The sequence below is a fragment of the Vanessa tameamea genome, chromosome 14 (genome assembly GCF_037043105.1).
Source record: "Vanessa tameamea isolate UH-Manoa-2023 chromosome 14, ilVanTame1 primary haplotype, whole genome shotgun sequence".
In the NCBI taxonomy this organism is placed as follows: domain Eukaryota; kingdom Metazoa; phylum Arthropoda; class Insecta; order Lepidoptera; family Nymphalidae; genus Vanessa; species Vanessa tameamea.
This window is the reverse complement of record NC_087322.1, coordinates 8,515,583-8,533,228: the sequence shown is the minus strand read 5'-3', so window position 1 is coordinate 8,533,228 and position 17,646 is coordinate 8,515,583. Positions and strand designations below refer to the sequence as shown.

The 17,646-nt window shown below is 29.1% G+C and overlaps 3 protein-coding genes across 6 annotated transcripts in view; 1 reads left to right on the top strand and 2 right to left on the bottom strand.

Annotated features, from left to right (window-relative positions):
* The window catches only part of LOC113398819 (probable ATP-dependent RNA helicase DHX34), a 29,582-nt gene extending 16,681 nt beyond the window's left edge, over window positions 1-12,901 (bottom strand). The window contains exons 1-3 of one of the 2 annotated variants that reach the window (XM_026637753.2): window positions 1,545-1,698; window positions 474-1,024; window positions 280-398 (exon numbers count right to left, since the gene is read on the bottom strand). In XM_026637753.2, coding sequence (XP_026493538.2) covers window positions 280-398; window positions 474-1,012 — 658 coding nt within the window. In that variant the 5' untranslated portion in view covers window positions 1,013-1,024; window positions 1,545-1,698. Of the gene's footprint in view, window positions 1-279; window positions 399-473; window positions 1,025-1,544; window positions 1,699-12,896 lie in introns of those variants that run through there. The other variant, XM_064217020.1, reaches the window with a different exon arrangement.
* Window positions 2,520-12,507, top strand: LOC113398820 (ubiquitin-conjugating enzyme E2 Q2). Its single transcript, XM_026637755.2, has 8 exons — window positions 2,520-2,806; window positions 7,040-7,156; window positions 7,859-7,959; window positions 8,487-8,622; window positions 9,855-10,026; window positions 10,576-10,767; window positions 11,321-11,548; window positions 12,033-12,507. The coding sequence occupies exons 1-8, from the start codon at window positions 2,645-2,647 to the stop codon at window positions 12,062-12,064; spliced, it is 1,140 nt and encodes a 379-aa protein (XP_026493540.1). The 5' UTR covers window positions 2,520-2,644; the 3' UTR covers window positions 12,065-12,507.
* LOC113398823 (glutathione S-transferase 1-like) lies at window positions 12,496-16,086 on the bottom strand. 3 transcript variants are annotated; one of them, XM_064217021.1, is made up of 6 exons: window positions 16,063-16,086; window positions 14,518-14,662; window positions 14,027-14,085; window positions 13,373-13,520; window positions 13,004-13,197; window positions 12,496-12,743 (listed from the first exon to the last, which is right to left on the bottom strand). In XM_064217021.1, exons 2-6 carry the CDS (start codon window positions 14,656-14,658, stop codon window positions 12,599-12,601), a joined length of 687 nt encoding a protein of 228 aa, XP_064073091.1. In that variant the 5' UTR covers window positions 14,659-14,662; window positions 16,063-16,086; the 3' UTR covers window positions 12,496-12,598. The 3 variants fall into 3 exon arrangements, with proteins under 3 accessions (XP_064073091.1, XP_026493542.2, XP_064073092.1); XM_026637757.2 differs by lacking the exon at window positions 16,063-16,086 and adding an exon at window positions 15,888-16,023; XM_064217022.1 differs by lacking the exon at window positions 16,063-16,086 and adding an exon at window positions 15,892-16,019.
* Between the last annotated feature and the right edge of the window lie 1,560 nt (window positions 16,087-17,646).

Genomic DNA, 17,646 nt, shown 5'->3' with positions numbered 1-17,646 from the left:
ACTACTCTAATGTAGATTATAATGATCTAGCTTTTTTGATAAACTAATTAATCAAAGCCAGAACTTAGACATAAACAAATTTACTATTTTTTACTAATATGTAATATTCCTAACATAAGCACAAAGTAAGCATGTGTAAACTCAGTGGTACTTGAGTTATACAGCCGCAAACTTTATTTAATATGTAAATGCCCTAAACACTGGACCATCCCGACTATGTGTTATACTTGAAAGTTTTATATTTGTTATAATAATAATATGTATTAAAATATAAAGTACCAATATTTTGAAAACCAGCTGTGTGTAGATATTGTGGGACTTGAGTTGATTTGCCACAGCCTGTATCACCAGCAACAATGACTACCTTCTCATTCTGTACTGCTGATACTATTTCATTCCTGGAAACAGTAAAAATTTTTTTTTATACAAAACAAAAGTTTTCTACAATATATTTTAATTTAAAATATACAAACCTATATTTAGCAACGGGAAGTTCACTCTGTGCCTTTCTCAACTTTTTTAACTTCTCAAATTTCTCTTTATTTTTAAAATCTAAATAAATCGACACAATATTTAGGAATGCATCGAACATTTTTTTGTCTAGCTTTCTCTTCTCCCTTTCATCATAAACACTATCCATAAATTTCATTTTACTTAAAAAATTTATACAATTATGTTTGGAAAAATTTATTGGTATTCCAATATCATTGAGTTGAATTTCATTTTCATTCTCTATAATCGATTTTCCCGCCTTTTTTAATGTCATTTCATATTTTTTAACAAACACCCAGAAATCGTCAAGATTATTTATAACTGTATTAGAATCATTACTGTATGTAATCATTTTGTTCAAATTTCTTTTGTAATCTAGAAAACTGAACTCTACAGCATTGGATTGTTTTGGAGGACTTTGCTTTCGTAATTTATGTCTTTCTCTAGAGGTATTTTCAAGTGAATCAGATCGGCTTCTTTTTGATGAAGATTTGTGATGATCTCTCGACTTGTGATCCATAGTCAATTATAACTGGAAAAGAGGTTTTTTCGAATTGTAATAGATAAAAGCTTTCTTTGCTTGACTTGTTGTGTTACATTGTAAATAAATGCTAGCCTAACTTCAAATACATGTAATAAATAAATTTTATTGATTGTGGATACCAAATAACAGTTAATGTTGTACATTTTTCATATTAACCAAATGTGTTTATAATGTTTAGTTTAAGAGATTCAAGGGTCAAAAATGTAGATGTAATATAAATTATTATAAATTGAATAACAAAAATAAAAACATTATGTATGCCTTAAGGTGTACCTTAACATAATTAAAAACACTGGGCTAACTCAATTAAGGTTTTCAAAACAATAATATTATAAGAAGTTTTTAAAATGAAAATTATTTGAATTTTTTGATTGACCATTGAAATTTTAAGCGAACATATATGTATCATACATTTATATAAACATGATACATTTAAGGTAACCAATGGACAATTAAATGTAAGAGAGTTAGCCTAATGTTAATTGAAATTTTTAACTTATTGACATACTGAATAAACTTGAAGATTAGACTAATTTTATAAAAAATGTCATACGAGATATCATTGATTGATCAATGTTTTAAAATAATGATATATAAAATTTAACCTTATAACGCGAATATATTTTTTGGTATTGTAATTTAATCTTTTATAATATGCATATAACAAAAATAGGTCAAAACTTTGTTATCAATACTTTGACGTTTGACATTGATATTGACATTTAAAAATGTGTCATTTTTGGAACAATAACATTTGTTGACACAGCGAAAGAATCAATAAGTTTGATTTCAATAGAATCTGTAAATAATTTGTGCAAAAAATATATAAAATATGAAAAAAAAAATTAAAATCATGAACAATGCAAATTGAATTTAAATTACCCTTCAACAAATTACCTTCCATAAAAAAATACAATGTTACTTTAGAAGTCCTGAATTAAATTTAAAATCAGAATATTTAAAGTTTTAATTTTATTCGTATGAAACTTTAATATTCATATTTCACATTATAAATTATGAATAAATAAATAGATTACAAATAGAAATCAGATAATTTCAACATGTAGTATGTTTTTACGATAATTGGTCTCTGTTCTCCATTGTGTATTGAATAACCAACCGATTAAAAAAAAAAACAGCTGATTTCTGTAAAAATTGGAGATTATAATTTAGGGCTAAATGTTTAATAATGTAAATGCACGTTTTAATATATCAACATGAGAATGGAACATTATTACTAAAGAAACAATATGAATTAGGAACACTGAGTTTTAAATATTATAAATATAATAGTATGTATAAAACAAGATAATAATAATTTTACAATAATTTTACGATTATATATTATAATGCCTTTGTTTTGTAATAAATATTTTGCAAATCTAACATTACAACAGTTTCTATTTCATGATTCAGAACTATAAAGTAAATGAGAAGGAAGATAAATGTTGTTTTTTAAGCGCCCTCTGTCGTCAATATTTGTATTTATAGATGTCCGCCATTGCGCTCCGCCATTTTGCTTGGTCCGGAGTGAACGTAAAACTATTTTTATGTATTCTAATGTGGCAAATAGTTATTTAGTTTAAAAATTAGTGTTTCAATACACTAATGGCTTGCTTAAATACCCTTAAGTTAGAAATAAAGACTCTAGAACAAGTGTTTCCAAAAAACCATGAGCGGTTTCAGATAATGTCAGCTAGTGTCGACGAACTGACCTGCAGATTCGTTGGCAAAAATGGAAAGAAATATGAAATACATGCAAATATCACGGTGAGTACGCTAACTCCTTCAATATAATTTTTCTTCGGAGTAAAAACAAGAAAGTGAGATTAATGATAGCTCGTATTGATTATCGTTGTTAGGACAAAGGGTCGTGTTTATGAGGGCAGGGCTGTCAACAAAAGGTTTACGGAAGTGATTATACTCCTAGTGAAATTGATTATAACGCGTGTTTTGCTTCTCAAAATACTGAAAAATAACAAAGTTGTTTATTTACGTTTTACAGTTAGCCATGTTTTCGCTGTACGCGCATGTTTTTCATCATAATATGACATTTTATCTTAGATGATTTTACGGGTCCATGACGAATCATCGTATCGATTACTTAGGTTTCAGTACTCTATTCGTGTTAGGTGAGACTACAGCTATATTTATTGAGGGTAACGTCTGTTTTGTTTAAATAACGGTATTGATGCGCGAATTTTGGGACAAAGGCTCTTAGTCATGCTGGCTACCTGCTTTTTGTGACAACTATACCATTATATGTAATTCTTTAGATTTGTCCAAGTACTTATTGTAAAATCAATATCTGTAATTCAACTTTCTCTTTTTGTTTACTTATGTAATATTTGTTTAAATTTAGACATTGATTGTCAACATTTATTTCAATAGGAAATGGTCATTAATTCATACTATACATTTAGATTCATAAAGTGTATATAAAGTGCATATAAGTGTATATAAAGTACCTCATGGCTAGCCATAATTATTATTATGTGGAATTTCAATTCAAATATTTACATAATACTATTATTATTAGTACCTATAGAAAATAGAAGAAAATCTATAAAAAAAAATACAATATGTCAATTAATCAAAGAAGTAATTACATTGACTCTTAAATAGTGTAATATATATGAAATGTGTTTTCTTGAGCTGGCTTCTGATTCATAATAACCAAAACTATACACCTCTAAGAACTAGAAAGGGTTACAGACTGATCAAATAATTTAATGAAAATTTAAGTCTATATTTCTTTAAAGGAAAATCCAATTTACCTAAAATTTCTAGATAACTGTGGATAATTTATAATAATACTTACTTACTTACTTACCAGTACCTATTATAAATGTGTTTCAACTTGAAGATCAATATATTAGAAATATAGAACTATGGTCTCACTAGAATAGAGTATTGAGAGGCAAAGTAGGTACTCGCCACAATGAAACCGTGCTTGAATATTATATTTAGGTATATTTATTTTATAGTTAGTAAGTCTTCATTAATATATAAATTAATATAAAAAAAAAAACATTTTCAAAAACAATAAATAGTAAAGTGGTAAAAAATAAAAATAATTAAATAAAAACTCATTATTTACTTATAATTTTACATTATACAAATTTATAAATTCATATCAAACACTAAGAGAATGCACACCCATAATGCAAGTTTGCACCAGTCGATCTATAATGATCTGTGCATTGTAAATAACAAAAGTTGAAATTAAAGTTATTATAACATTTAAATGTTATTAATTTATTTGATTTTCTCTAAAGATTAAATTTTTAACAAAGGTTACAACAGAGTTTTATGTAGTTTTTGTAACAGTTGAAAAATCAACTGTGTTCATCTAAAAAGATGTACACATTTTATTATATGAGAATACCTTTAATTATTATATCACTTATTGTTTTCAAATGGATGACAATATGTAATTTATTTTTTTAATTACACTTGACTTTAGAAACAATCGATGTATTGATTTGTTATAGTAATAATAATTCCTCATCCTGGGTTTATATTGAAGGAGAAATATTTATTTATTAACAAAAGAGATTGATATTTTGTCATAGCCACCATATTGCCTTGAGCCAGAACCTACTTTTGAAGACCTACTTTTTAGTGTATTATAGCCATTGTATAATTTCTCATGTTAACGTTGTACATTCAGCCTATGGGATTTCATTGTTATATTTACTAGGTCAAGTAAAACATCTGTTCCTGACATCTTTCTTTTTACATATGGGCCATTCCGCTTTGTACAGTGACATGAAATTGTATATAATTGGGACTTTCATAAAAAAACTGGGTATCTCTCGACCTATTAGTCTGTTATGTTATGAATAATTTAAATGCCCAACATTCTTCTGAAGGTTTTTTTAAAACTTGTCAATTCATTTTTTTTTTCAATTAACTTTATTTCATTAAACTAAATTATACTTTATTTATATAGTTGATATATTATAGTATATTTAAATGTATTTACCTCAATGATTTCTAAATTTTTCGAATTCGTTCGCTACTAATTTATTACGATAAACATTTAGGTATCATGCATTTTTACATATAAATATCGGCATAGAACATGTACATATTTATTGACAATTTGAAGTTTTGCATCAAATCTTTAAAATGAATGCAGTTTGACCAACCAACCTCCTTCGTTTACCAATAATAATCAAGCAATTGCGCACATGTCAAATACGTACTACGTGACTGCGCAAACAATTTTACACGACCGCGGAACCCTAGAGCTTACCCTGATACGTAATGCTTCGATTTTTAATATAATGTTAATGTTATAACGTTATCAATATTTATATTAATATATTCATAATTGAATGTATGTAGATGTACCTACTACCTATGCAACATTTACTTAATTTACGCAACCCCACTGTAAACAAAATTAATTCTAAGTTTTACAATCCATAGACAATTTATTTATATATTAATTATAGTATAATATAATATAATATAACTATATTAATTATAGTTATTTCTAAAAAATCTATGGTATATGTGATGTATTGTATTTATAGTACATACGTATTATACATATGTACTATAAATACAAAACTACTTCTAAAACTTAAAAATATATTATTTTTATTTTGTTTTGAATATAATGCCTGGTATTTAATATCAAAATGAGTTGAAGAGCTGCTTCCATTAAATTTAGCGGTAAATTTAAATTATGTAACATATAAGAAGATTTAAATGATAAAAATCCTCAGTTTCATTCATTCATTTCATTTTGAAGATGGTCAAATTGGTTCTAGTCTAGATTGCCGCACTTTATACATGCATATTTCTATTGATCGCCTTATATAATTGAGCAATTCGCAACAAAACACATACTACGTCAGACGTTTTGGACTTTAAAAACAAAACATGAATGATTGGCTTGCTATGAGTGTTGCCAATTGTTTCATTTAATAATACAAATTAAATACGTAAATAGCAATACGCTTATTGCAAAAGAAATAGTATAATACTTAGGAAATGCTGTTAACAGTATAATTCTACAGATAATGACCTTTTAAAAACAAAAAAAAAATACGAAAAAAATAAATATTTTTCATAAATTAATATATTTATAATTCTTATAATTATCAGCGCAAATGTACTCCTTTATAATTCATTCCACTAGCCCGGTTGCAGCCGATCTAGACGGTCCTGCTCTACCCTCATAGGCCATAGAGTAATGATAAAAAGCCTATAACCTTCCTCAAGAACGGACCTATCAAATGTATATTTAGATGATTTTCAGATATTATTAAAACGAACTTGTTAAATTTATTGTTACGGTATATTTTGTTTGAATGTATGCAATTATAAGACGAAACTTTCGATCGAAATAAAACTTTAAATATTAGTATTTAAGTGTGCAAATTGAATCGAAACAATTTACGTTCAATATACAAAAAACATTGATCACGTTTAAATGTTTATCTTTTTTTAAATGAGCGTTTTTTTAATTAATGATTGTTGCCTTGAGATGGTCCAATGAATAGAGCCCGTGATCTTAATCGATTATCGCGTGCTAAAATTCGGGAACGCAGTACTGAGTTTCATGTACTTCATTTATAATTAATTTCGTTCTCGGTGGCTAAGAAGACATAGTGAGGCACCTTCTTGTGAGGGAAGGTACAATAGTTTGCGGATTGTAATAGTAATTTTACGTTAAGTTTAGATGACTCCAATGTACACAAGTTGTTGGTTTTAAATCGAAATACTAGACTCGAAATCGGACCAGCTCAACTGAGTTATTCGTATGAGTTTGGGTGAACGATTCATGATGTGGTCTGCGGGGAAGTTAAACATCTTAAATAACCTATATGCGTTACGGACATTCTAAGACATAACTCTCATTCGGACATCGTGAATCTAGAATAAACTCATAATTATCCTTTATATTTATATAGAAGGAATTTGTTTAACAGAGCGGAAACAAAAGTAGAAACGGGCTCTTATTTTTCGATTATATTATTTTTACAGGAAACATACCCAAACACACCGCCCGTGTGGTTCGCAGACAGCGAAGATCCCATTGTGACAAACGCTGTCCAGATCCTAAGCAATACACAGGGAAGGGATAATCATGTTATAAATCAGGTAACTTTGAGATATACTTATATGATAAATATCTAAAACTATAAAATAGATCGATCAATCAAGTTTATTTCCCAAGATGTGGAAATTGATTTGTAATAATTCTGTATAGGGTCGATCGCTTGGTTATTGTTCTAATTTAGATAAGCCGGTATTGTAAAACAATTCATGCACTGTAATATTTTTATCTTTAAAAGCCGTATTAATTTAAGAAACTGTTTTATCTTTCTTTCGAAATGACGACAATCCATAGACGTCGTATAAAAATATTGCCAAAAGCTACGTCCAATGGCTAATCTAATAAAAATTTAGTTCCTACTATATTTTCGTTTGCGGTATATTTTTTTATTTGTTACCTTTTAATACTGTATATGTATTATAATATTAAATTATTTTGAACCATCAAAAATCGCTGAGTTTTTCTGTCAAGTAAATTCTCAGTAGTTTGGAGTTTAGAAGTCGACAGTGTTACACTCCAGTGCCTCTGAAAGTCCGGTCGTGTCAGATTACGATATTGTGCCTCTGTTTGAGTAGTATGCACTTCTGTTCTCTTACTGCGTAGTTGGCTAGTGACTGTTAAAAACAGTAGGCGTCTTCGAAATTCGGTCATATTTTTTTCCTGTAAAAGACCTGAGTTCAGTCGGCTTTATTGGTTTTTATTTCTGAAGAGGTAATGTATTAATTTTTGAAATATATTTTTAACAGGTGGGAATTTTGCTGAGGGAGCTATGCAAATTACACGGCGTCCCAGAACCGCCAGACTTGGATTCTTTGTCGCTTCCCGTCCATCCAGCACCGCAGCAGAGGTAATGTTTGACATGAGCTACACACACATATATATCTATCTGTTTATGTATTTATATCTACTCACCTTATTATCTGTGTGCGCACAACGAGGGAGGACGAGCAAATGCTCGTCCGAATAGTTTACTAGTTTAGTGATAGCTTTACTTTAAATAGTTTGTTAAATGACGATTCAAAAGTGCTTGTAAAAGCCTACTTGAATAAAGTATATTTTGATTTTGATTTTTTGATTGCTGTTTTCCGGTAGATTATTTAATGAGTTTGTGATACTTATCCATATAGGCTTGCATAAAGTCCTACCAACAAGTATTTTGAATCAAGTCCTTAATGTTCGTAAGTGAATAGAACTATACCACTCACTCATAATAATCAGTCCGACCCTGGCCGAAAAAAAAGGGCGCCGAATACATTTCCAGTTCAGGCCCTGTGCATTGGCGATATAAAGAATATACCAAATATAATATATACCAAATTAAAAAATGCAGTATTTCATATGGGTTCTGATAAGTTATTATTATTATTTTCACAGAGTACCGAGCGTAACGTCAAATGGTGCGGAATCAGGCACGGAGGAAGATGAGGAAATGGCTGCCGAGGAGGACGAATCAGAGGGAGAGGATGACTTGCCACTTGAGATGGTTGATGATGCTGGTCGTAGCAACAAAGTACGTATTTACTATAATTTTTAAGTAAGATATTAGATTGGTACTTGTATAGAAAAACGTTTAAGTTTATAAAAAAATTAAATATAATAATTTTTTGAGTGCAAACCAAAACTACTGAGACTATATTTAACTAATTACTAATTAATTTACGCCGAAACTAATTTTGTCTAATGTGGATGTGTAAGGAACACTTCATTTCATAATTAAAGTTACGTTTTATTAGATTCAGGACCGAAAAGATTTTTTTCAATTAAAGAAAACAGCTCATGTAAAATACAACACCCGGTCTCGGTATAAATTAAGGCTAGAAATTTAGCCATCAAACCCCATATATCGTTTTTCAGGTAATATTCGACATTGCTTGTTCGCTCTGCAGACGATGCAGATTCTACGTTATTGTATGCTTCTGATAAAAAGCCGGATAGACTAACCACGTTAATATTTGATCTATGAATAGTGAAAAACGAAATGTAATCAGGGCAGACCAAATATCACATAAACATAAACAAAATAACATAAATAACAAAATAAACAAAATAACATTATTTCATATTCATTCAAATAAATACATTATTACTATTAAAAAGAGTTACTTTTGCAGTTCAAAAACAACAATTCTTCAATTCCTCGATGAATATTCAAATGATTACCAAACGGTAGTCTAACATTGAACTTAACCCTTTAAAATTATTGAAAAGTGCATATAAGAACATATACGAATCTATGGTATATTCCAATCGAAAGGAAATAATTGAATAGGAATTAATATAAATAAACCTTCTATTTATTTATTCCATGCGATTTGATAATAGCTCAGTTATAGATTGTGTGCTGCTAATAGTTCTTAATTAATATGTCTAAATAACTACTTATATCCACTTTAATTTGATTTCCAAAGTTTTGAAAACAGTTTCTTCGACGGTCAAAACGCCAAATTCAGGAAAATCCATACTGAATGTCATAGATTATTCAAGGTCCAATACCAGTCAAATTAAAATAACATAACAAAGTATAGTATAAAGTATAGTAACAATAACAAAGTAAAATTTGTTTGTTTGTATGTACGGGGTAATCTCAGGAACTAATGATCCAATTCCAAAAATGTTTTCACTGGTAGAAGTCATATTATTCCTGAATGCTATATGGTACAACCGTACCGTATAAATTGCACTTGTGTGAAGCCGGGACGGGTCGCTGTATATATTGGTTTACTAAAACATTATCAATTTCAGGATGATATGGAAACAGAGCATTTAGCGACACTAGAACGACTAAGGCAAAACCAGAGGCAAGATTACCTATCAGGCAGCGTGTCCGGCAGTCTACAGGCGACTGACCGTCTAATGAAGGAACTGCGTGATATATACCGCTCGCATTCCTTTAAAAATAATATGTATTCTATAGGTAAGGTTTTATGTCATATCTAATAATGTGTTTATATATTGATATGTAATAACTAATTTTAGTAAATGTGGTTGTATAATAGGATATTTTTATTTGAGGCATTTTTTTGATAGTAATATTATATTTTTTATGATTTATTTATCACTTTACAAATATTTCTTAATCAAAGTTAAACAATAGCAATTAATATACATATTAAGATAAGAGAGATTACGCTGACGATTGTACTAGTGTTAACTGTGCCACAGCCGAAAATATGTGGTCTAATGCTAAAAGAGCCTAAGTACGTGTTTGAGTAAAATGGAATTCATATACATTGCCATTTTAAAAATTAAAAATACATTATTAATACGAACAATATTACGCAATAATGTATATGTTGAATAGGACAACCAACTTTATTCATTGTTTTTACTCTTATTACAAAAAGTAAGTGTTATTGGCATTGGACCTTTTAGCACCAGGCCATATAATTATATATATTTGTTTTAACAGATAGAAGAAATGTATAAATTAATTTTAATACAAATATTTTTTTGTTTTTTACAGAGTTAGTTAATGATTCACTTTACGAGTGGAACATAAGACTGCGATCGGTAGATCCAGACAGTCCGCTTCACAATGATCTGCTCCTGCTCAAGGAGAAGGAGGGCAAGGACTCTATCCTATTGAACATCATGTTCAAAGAGACATACCCCTTCGAGCCGCCGTTTGTACGTGTTGTATATCCTATTATATCAGGTGAGGTTTTATAGCCATATTGAGCCACCTTAAGCCATAATATAATTATAAATATTTTGTTTAAATGCTTTTATCTTAAATGTTTTATATATGAGATAATGATTTATACATATTTTATTTATTAAAAAAAATTACTAAGTCAACATACCTCAAGTTTAGGTATTTATAATAATGATTTGTATGGATGAATCTGTATATGTCTTCTCATACCACGTTTAGTTTAGTCAGTCGTAACAAAATATTTTGATACTATTTGAATTTAGAAACAACTAAAGTGTCGACTACCAGTACCACCACCACCCACTCACACTCCACTCCACTCTTGGGTTGTAAAATTTCTGTCTCTGATTTAGCAATTTGTACTTAAGTTGCTTGACTATAGAGTCGAAATTATAAAATTACCATTGTTGATTTTTTATATTTTAGAACTTCTTACTATTCGTATTGGGGCGTTAAGCTAACTTCGTTTAAGTTTCGAGTATACTACGTTATTAAGTGCCTTTAATGATTCTAATTAGTAAATTATCTAAATGTAGTTTTTTATGTATTTCAGGTGGCTATGTTCTCGTTGGTGGTGCAATATGCATGGAGTTACTAACAAAGCAAGGCTGGTCCTCAGCATACACAGTGGAAGCTGTGATTATGCAGATAGCCGCTACTCTTGTGAAGGGAAAAGCGAGGATCCAGTTTGGAGCGACTAAGGTGGTGTCACAGTCGCCTTACAGTTTGGCACGCGCACAGCAGAGCTTCAAATGCTTGGTGCAAATACACGAGAAAAATGGTACATAATTACTCTCTAAAATAATTCACTGATTAAGAAAATTTATTAATCTTTATTAGTTAATTTTTTAAACGAGTATTAGACTAGCTAAACCTGCGACATTGACTGCACGAATTCTATGGATCTTTACCTATAGGTCACAAACCGTCACCTTCCATTTTACCCCTTCGAGGGTGTATTAAAAAAGTAAATCTGTTCAGTGGTTTAAGTGTGAAGAGGTAACAGACAAGAACTACTTTTTTAATATTAGATATCGCGTCACTTTGCTGCCAAATGTTGTTTATTCGGCTTTTCTCCTGTTATGGTTGGAATAGAGTATATATATGATCACTACACTTTCAAATGACACGAAATTTAGACAATCACAAAACTTTATTATAACTTATAACACACTGTTATTTTGCTTAACGTTTTTTTATTAAATTATTATTCATGAGTGATTGACTTGTTTAACAAAGTAATTTTATGTATTGTTTGCTTTCAGGCTGGTTCACACCGCCGAAGGAGGACGGCTAATCCAGGCCGCTCCTGCCCTAAAATAAGACTAACGTGCAACATACGTCAGTAACGCCCAAATACAAACACTATTCTTCAAAATTTGACAAGTGACTTGATAAGTTCGCGTTGAACATAGTTTCTTATTCCATAAATGTTTGTATGATTGCGCGCATTAGGTATGTGTTGTGTATGGATGGACAACATGTGGAAGATTCGGTATAGTATTGTGTACTTTAATCGATATAATAAGTGCTATTAATGTTCTGAGTGCGACGGGCGACACGAGAAACCTTATAAGACTTATAGGAAATGTTTAATGTGTAACGTTTTTTGTAATCATTAATTTCTCATAAAGTTATCCATATGGTAGCCCTAGACGTTACTGGAGTGTAAAGTTGGAAAATTCTTTGCATTTCTTTTTAGTTATTGAAATAAATGAAAACCTGTGATTCGTAACGATATATGTTGTTTTATATTTTATACCACTTTCCAAAAATACTCAAATATCAGAACAAACTTTATTTCACAATTAATTATGCCAAAATATAAATATCATAGTTTTGATTTCTGATTAGTTTTATTATTTTCCATAAATGCTTTAAGTCCGGCAACATGTTGGTCTGCTCCAGGTTGATTAATTTTTTTGCAAATTTCTTTTTCTGACATATTTATAAACCAATTCATCAACTTTGGATATCTGGAAAAAACACTGTATGAAAAAATACTGAGTATAACAATATTAAAATTCACTTTTTAATAGGTGTTTAATTTAATCAATACATTAAGAACTACATTGAATATTTCATGATAAGTTTTCCTATCTTTTTTAGTATTTATTATAAAAGGAAACTTGAATATTTGTCATTCATAGATATGCACAAAAAAAAAAAGAGTCAAATAAGCTATATTAACAAATAATAATTTGCAAAAGATTCTAGTAAATTTTAAATTACTAACTTGGTACTATCTATGGGAAGTAAACCATGCAAGGTCGACATAGTTGTAATCACACTCAAATCAGCTAATGTCATAACATCATCTGCCAAGTACATAGAATCAGATAAATATGCATCCAGCATCCTATACCCGTCTTCTATATTCCTTACTATAGACTTTGATAATTCTGTCAGTCTTCCTGTATAAGTTGGTGCCTGGAATTATGTCAAAATTTCATCAATATCTAAGCATAAGAATTTTATTTGTTTGATTTTTTTAAATATTGTATATTATTTGTTTCATTAAAGATTATAAATATTTAAAACATGAAATGCAACATTACTGCAATTTCAAGAAGTGTATTCAATTAATGTATAAATAATTTCTTACCATTACAGATCTTAGATACGGAAATAAAATTCCACAATCAAAGAATAGTCGCTGATTTATTGTAGCTCTTTTCCGTTTATCAGTTGGATAAAGATACGAGTGTTCTGGCTTTCCATACTTATCAAATAAATATAAAATAATGGCGTGACTAAAAAAAATGTTTAATGGAAATATAATTTTTCAATTTGTAAATATTTTACATAACTATGATACTTGTATATAACATTATATATCATACTATTGATAAGATAAGTTTTATTTATATTTTTAGAATGCTTTATTGCACAATAAAAACTAAAAATTAAAGTCAAATTCAATACACCTGCACTTTCACATCCAATATTAAAATTAGTAAGAAGATATCATTGTAGGTATGTAATGGCAAAAACAATTTATAATTATAGTTGTGTAATATTAACAATATTTTTAAAAACTTATGATTACATTTTTTAGTATTTAAAAATATAATGTATAGTATAAATATACATCTGATCTATACAAATATTACAATAAATAGTAGGTAATGAAAAGATTGTTTAAGTAAACAAAAAATTCAGTTAAGTAACATTGTTAGATGAATGTATATTAAAACAAATAGTTATTATAATCATGTGACATTCTTTTAATTTTATTGTTGTGGGTTCTAATACTAACCTGTCACCTAAACAGAAACCATCCTCTTCTATGAATGGAACAGTTCTCATAGGATTTTTCTGAAATTAAAGCATCCACAATAACAAATGACTTTTAGTAAAACATATTTTATAATAGCAACTTTGATAAATATATTGTATAACGAGCTATTTTCTTTCAAAGAATATGTTAAATAATTTAGAAAAAGACAGCCATCACGGCTGTCTTTTTTTAAATTATTTACAAAATTTAGAAGAAAAAGACAAAGGTTCTCAATTTTTTAATAAATGTTAAAATTCACTCTAATGCAAAAAGAGATCTCAAAATTTATTATTACACATGCAAGCTTACATACTTCTCTTTATCACCAAGTATGAGAAGGTATTTAAACATAAATTTAAAACTTAAAACCTCATTTATGATTGCTACCCAGAGCTTTTGCTTAAGACTTAAGTCTAGTTGACTATAAACATGAGTTCAAAATCAATATTTATTTGTTCAAACTACATTACCTTCGTCATATCTGGAGTGTCTTGTTCTCGTAACAGGGGATTTATATCACATGCATTATATTTGATACCGAGGAGATCAGCAACCATCAACACAGCACGGGCTGGGGGACTAGCGTCGACTTTGTATATTGTTGTGGACATTTTACTGTGGCAGATGGTTAAGAAATTAAAAAAGTCTTCAATTGTTATTTCAACATTTTATGATACAATATGTATCCTAAATGAGGATAAAAAGTGACTTGAACAGTGTTTCTTATTAATTTTTAGATGACATAAAAATATAAACAACTATGGATTAGACTGGTACTAAAGTGGATTGGATAACATTTTTGATGAATTCCATTTAGGAGCATTAAAAAATAATTAAATTTAAAATAAAAAGTGTATTGCTAGAGACAATTAGAAGTCAGACCTTGTTAATTTTTTTTTGTTTAATATATTAAAAATTCTTAAAAAGGTTTACCATTGCGGTGGCCAAAAATATAACTGGAATGTCATATTTATATAAGTTTGCAATGTTTGTTAGCTTAGTTTTGATCAAATCTTGCAAGCTGAATTAAAAACACTTTCATATCTTAGTTAGTAGAGTCAAATCACAAGGTTTAATTATAAAAACTTAGATTGTAGTAAATTATCAGGTCAGCAACCAAGCAACAATACTATAATATTTAAGATACAATATAATATTTAAAATAAGTCGAACGAAAACTAAAACATAAATAAATTATTGAATAATAAACAATTTTAAATTTAAATGCGAAAGTTAACTGTTTCTGTTCCTCTTTCTCAGTCAAACCACTGAAGTTCAGTGGTTTGGTTCAGTGACTGAACCAAATACATCTGACAACCAACGCCTTAAACGTGTCAAAGCGGCACACACCACCTAGTTTCATATAGAAATGGGAAATATATAAAAATATTTGACAAGCTTTGATATCATATAAATTTGTATCATATAATAAAATGATCATAAAAGTTTTTCTTAACAAATTTAATGATGGTAATTTCTTCTTTATAAAAGAATCATGTTTGTGGATATACCTGACAAAAATAATTCTTCATCATCTCTGCTGTTGCTAATAATGTGGCAAACATTGGGTCATTTAAACAACAGCAATGGTTATCAGATTTGTGTGCAGCGATATCCAAAGTAAATTTGTGAAGAAGTGCAATGATGATTATCCTGCACTTTATTCAAGAGATGACAAATTATTGACCTTTTAAACAATACTGATCTCTAAATTCTATTTCATATATTATCTATTGTATATATCAATTAAATTAACAAGTTTTTTGTATGTATTATAATTACTATAATATCTTATATGAATGTATCGAAACTCGAAAGTAACTTAAAAAATTCAACTTACATACTTATTAGTTACACGACATTTAATATTTGATGACGTTTATAATTCGCTTTCGATATATTTGATAAGCTAAAAAAGTAATCGCCAGGATAATAAAGTAGGCATACTATAAGTAGAGACGTAATAAATATAAATCATTCAATTGAATTCTGATATAAATCATATTAGGTACTTATTATTTTAGATTCGAACTGCCATCGTCATGTAACTGTCATCAAATTTTATATTTTGACGTTGAGGTAGATAGGTATTTATTTAATTATTTTCTTATCTCTAGCGTCAAGCCGTAGACTATAGAGTATAGAAGTATCTTACATGTGGTAACCGTCTTTTGATATTGTGATTTATAGATTTTATGAACAGAATGATATGAGAATAGCACCTTTTGGAAGCAGATGTTTAAATTTCTTTCTCTAATTGCGTTTAACTCTACCTGGGTTTTAAAGGGTTCCTACAAATTTCACCCTCTATCTCCAGCAGGGTTATTTAAGTTTCATACATTTTGAGCAACAATAATACTCAAAGATACATCTCCCATACTCTCTGAGTTTATGGTATGGAGCGGTGTTGCAGAGCTATCGATAGTACTACCGATAGTATCGAGTAGTATCGATATAGCTCTCCGTGAGCAATACTATTGATAACAGCTATACTATCGATGGTTTTGGACTATCTATAGTCATACTGATTTTTTGATATTATTGTTTTTTTAAATGTAGTTGTTGTATATTTACTACCAGTATCCATGTTGTGCTTGTTTTTTATCAATTTTGTGGTTACTTTACCAAAAATAACGTGCAATTGTATGTAAGATTTATTATTTTGAAGTCTTAGTTCAATCAAAATGGGCAAGTTTAACATTAATTGAATATTGTGTGAAATAGCTATTTTACAATGCGAAAAATAAAGTGTCAATTATTGTAATCAGTATATATTATGAGCTTCAAAATGGTTATTTATCAACGAAAATTGAAAATAATAATTTATTTATTCAAAAATCCATAAATAAAAATGCATTTTTTTAAACGTTTGTCACGTGACACAAAACATTCCTGATTGGTCGGGCTTATGATGACGTCACTTACATATATTTATTAATATACAGTAGGTAACTTAGGTACGTTTACCTACTGTATACTGATTATATGTGCCACAGATTACAATACAGGCAAGTGACGTCACCGATCCCATTGCAGCGCCATATTGTCAAATATGGAATTTTTATTTTAATATTTATTAGCAAAAATGTACTACAATTAAAAAAAAACAACTTTTACTGGGTTCCTTTACCTCTACTAAATAATATAAAATGCATTTTAAAAACCTGTCAATTAGCCTATTCTAAGGTCTGAGTCTGCTATACTAACTTGAGAAAATGGTGTGTCATTGAAAAATCTTTGACTTTATAAGTGTTGACTTTAACAGTAATATAAATTGCCAGGAAAATCATAGACTAAATGAAATTATGTAATTATTAGTTTTTACAATTTCGGGTAAAATAATTTAATGAAAAGGATAATTATGAAAATGCTCAACAATGATCCTTGAATCGAGGCTCTGATTTATAATTGAATATTGTTATTTTTTTTCATTCATATGCAGGAAGAAAAGAAACTCCTGATGGACCAGAGATACGGAAAAGGTGAAGGGGTGAGGCGTCATGACTATCCACAAATCTCAGGGACAGACCTACGGTGACGTTATCATAGTCCAGTCGAAGAATGTGAGGCTCCGTATTCACGAAAGTGTTCTTCAAGCA